This window comes from Neopelma chrysocephalum, unplaced genomic scaffold (genome assembly GCF_003984885.1).
Source record: "Neopelma chrysocephalum unplaced genomic scaffold, ASM398488v2 Primary Assembly neopelma1_91676, whole genome shotgun sequence".
Classification (NCBI taxonomy): Eukaryota; Metazoa; Chordata; class Aves; order Passeriformes; family Pipridae; genus Neopelma; species Neopelma chrysocephalum.
This window is the reverse complement of record NW_020920447.1, coordinates 3,174-5,335: the sequence shown is the minus strand read 5'-3', so window position 1 is coordinate 5,335 and position 2,162 is coordinate 3,174. Positions and strand designations below refer to the sequence as shown.

At 56.1% G+C, this 2,162-nt stretch overlaps 1 protein-coding gene across 1 annotated transcript; it reads right to left on the bottom strand.

Moving 5' to 3' along the window:
* Positions 1-426: 426 nt before the first annotated feature.
* Positions 427-1,764, bottom strand: LOC113980017 (zinc finger protein 239-like). The gene is made up of 2 exons (XM_027707288.1): positions 1,713-1,764; positions 427-1,523 (listed from the first exon to the last, which is right to left on the bottom strand). Exons 1-2 carry the CDS (start codon positions 1,762-1,764, stop codon positions 427-429), a joined length of 1,149 nt encoding a protein of 382 aa, XP_027563089.1.
* Between the last annotated feature and the right edge of the window lie 398 nt (positions 1,765-2,162).

Sequence of the window (2,162 nt, the reverse complement as noted above, 5' to 3'; positions counted from 1 at the left end):
TTCATCAGAATTATTTACTGCACAGTACAAACACTAAAACTACCAGGAGTACAGGATAAGATAGGACAGTGCTCTACACTAAAGCAATTGTTGAAGCAATTCTATTCAAGCTGGCACAAAAGCAATAATTCTTAATAAGAGATGGATGGAACACCCCCAGACCAACGCTCCTGGGGAGATCTCTGCTCTCAACCTCCAGCAGTGACCTTGGGGTTTCCCAGCCAAGGCAGGAATCTCCACACACCCCCCAAGAAGGGTTCTGTTGGAAGAAGCTGCCCCTGGGAAAGGGGACTGGCCCTTTGTGGTCGAAAGGGATGGACTGACAGTCCCTGGACTCCAGGGGTTGCCTCACCATCAAGGGCTTCATTTGGGGTGGAAGCAGCGGCCGAAGCTCTTCCTGCAGTCGGGGCATTCAAAGGGCTTCTCTTAGTGGTGGGTCCGTACGTGGTAGGTCAAGCTAGACCTGTCGGTGAAGCTCTTTCCACACTCCCCACACTTATAGGGCCTCTCCCCAGTGTGGATGCGCTGGTGGGTGACGAGGGTGGAGTTCTGCTTGAAGCCCTTCCCGCAGTCGGTGCAGCGGAAGGGCCTCTCATCCGTGTGCGTCCGCTGGTGCAGGAGGAGATGTGAGCTGGTCCGAAACCTCTTCCCACACTCCCCACACGTGTAGGGACGTTCCCCAGTGTGGATGTGTTGGTGGGTGTGGAGGTGGGAGCTCTGCCTGAAGTTCTGCCCACATTCCCAACACGTGTAGGGCCGTTCCCCAGTGTGGATATGCTGGTGTTGGATCAGGTGGGAGTTCGTCCTGAAGCTCTTCCCACAATCCCGACACGTATATGGCCATTCACCAGTGTGGATGCGCTGGTGGGTGAGGAGATCAGAGCTGTCCCTGAAGCTCTTCCCACATTTCCCACATGGGTAGGGCCGTTCCCCAGTGTGGATATGCTGGTGTCGGATCAGAGTGGAGTTGGCCCTGAAGCTCTTCCCACATTCCCCACACATGTAGGGACGTTCTCCAGTGTGGATGTGCTGGTGGGTCAGGAGCTTGGAGCTCTGGATGAAGCTCTTCCCACATTCCCCACACAAATAGGGCCGTTCCCCAGTGTGGATGCGACGGTGTTCGATCAGGGTGGAGCTTTGCCTGAAGCTCTTCCCACATTCCCCACACGTGTACGGCCGTTCCCCAGTGTGGATGTGCTGGTGTCGGAGCAGGTCGGGGCTCTTCCTGAAGCTCTTCCCACATTCCAAGCACCTGAAGGGCTTCTGCCTGCTGGGAGGCTGCTCAGGGACCACCAGCTCAGAGCTCCGCCTCAAGCTCCGGCCGCCTTCCTGGCACAGGATGGCTCTTTCCTCCTCAGAGCACCCTGGGCTGGCTCCAGCTTTGGAGCCCCTCCTGTGGGTGGATCTCCGGCCCTTTTCCTCCCCGCTGCCTTCCTGCACCGTGGAGCCCTTCAAAACAGCCTCTCCCACCAGGCTCTGCCGCGGGGATTTGTCCTCCGGGCTCTCTGTCCTCAGCTCGGGGCCTGGGGCAGGAAGCAAGAAGGACAGGGAGGGGATTTGCCTCCGGCCCACAGGGAAGGCCAAGGACATCCCCCCAACTCCGGCCCCGGCAGGACGGCGGCGGCAGCGGGGTTGTCCTGCAGCCGGGGGCCATGCTGGGCTGCCAGAGCCAGCACAACACCCGCCCAAAGGGCCACTGACTTCCTCCTCACCTGCCTGGGGGGCCCAAGGCATCTTCCTCTTCCTCGCAGCCTCCTCCTCCATCCGCCCAAGCTTTGGGAAGGACAAATCCTGATGGGGAGAAAACAAGGGCTGAGCGCGTTGGCTTGGGGGTTCCTCCTGCCCAAGTCCATCTCTAGAACTCACCGGGCATCCTGTGACCATAAATCCTCCAAAACACCAAGATTCAGCCCAGAAAAACCCAAACCACCCAGATTCACGCAAAAAGCCCCTCAGAAATAGTGACATGAACCCCTCCCCAAACTGCAAAATGTTAAGATTCAGCCAAAATATACTCCAAAATATACTCCAAAATATGAAGTTTCAGCCAAATAAAAAAGTATTTAATTGAGAGAGGATGAGGAGAGTGAGGACATTTCTTGAGCACTTGATTGAGTTGCTAGATATTAATCAAAAACTGAATTAATGTACTGTCATTTAAA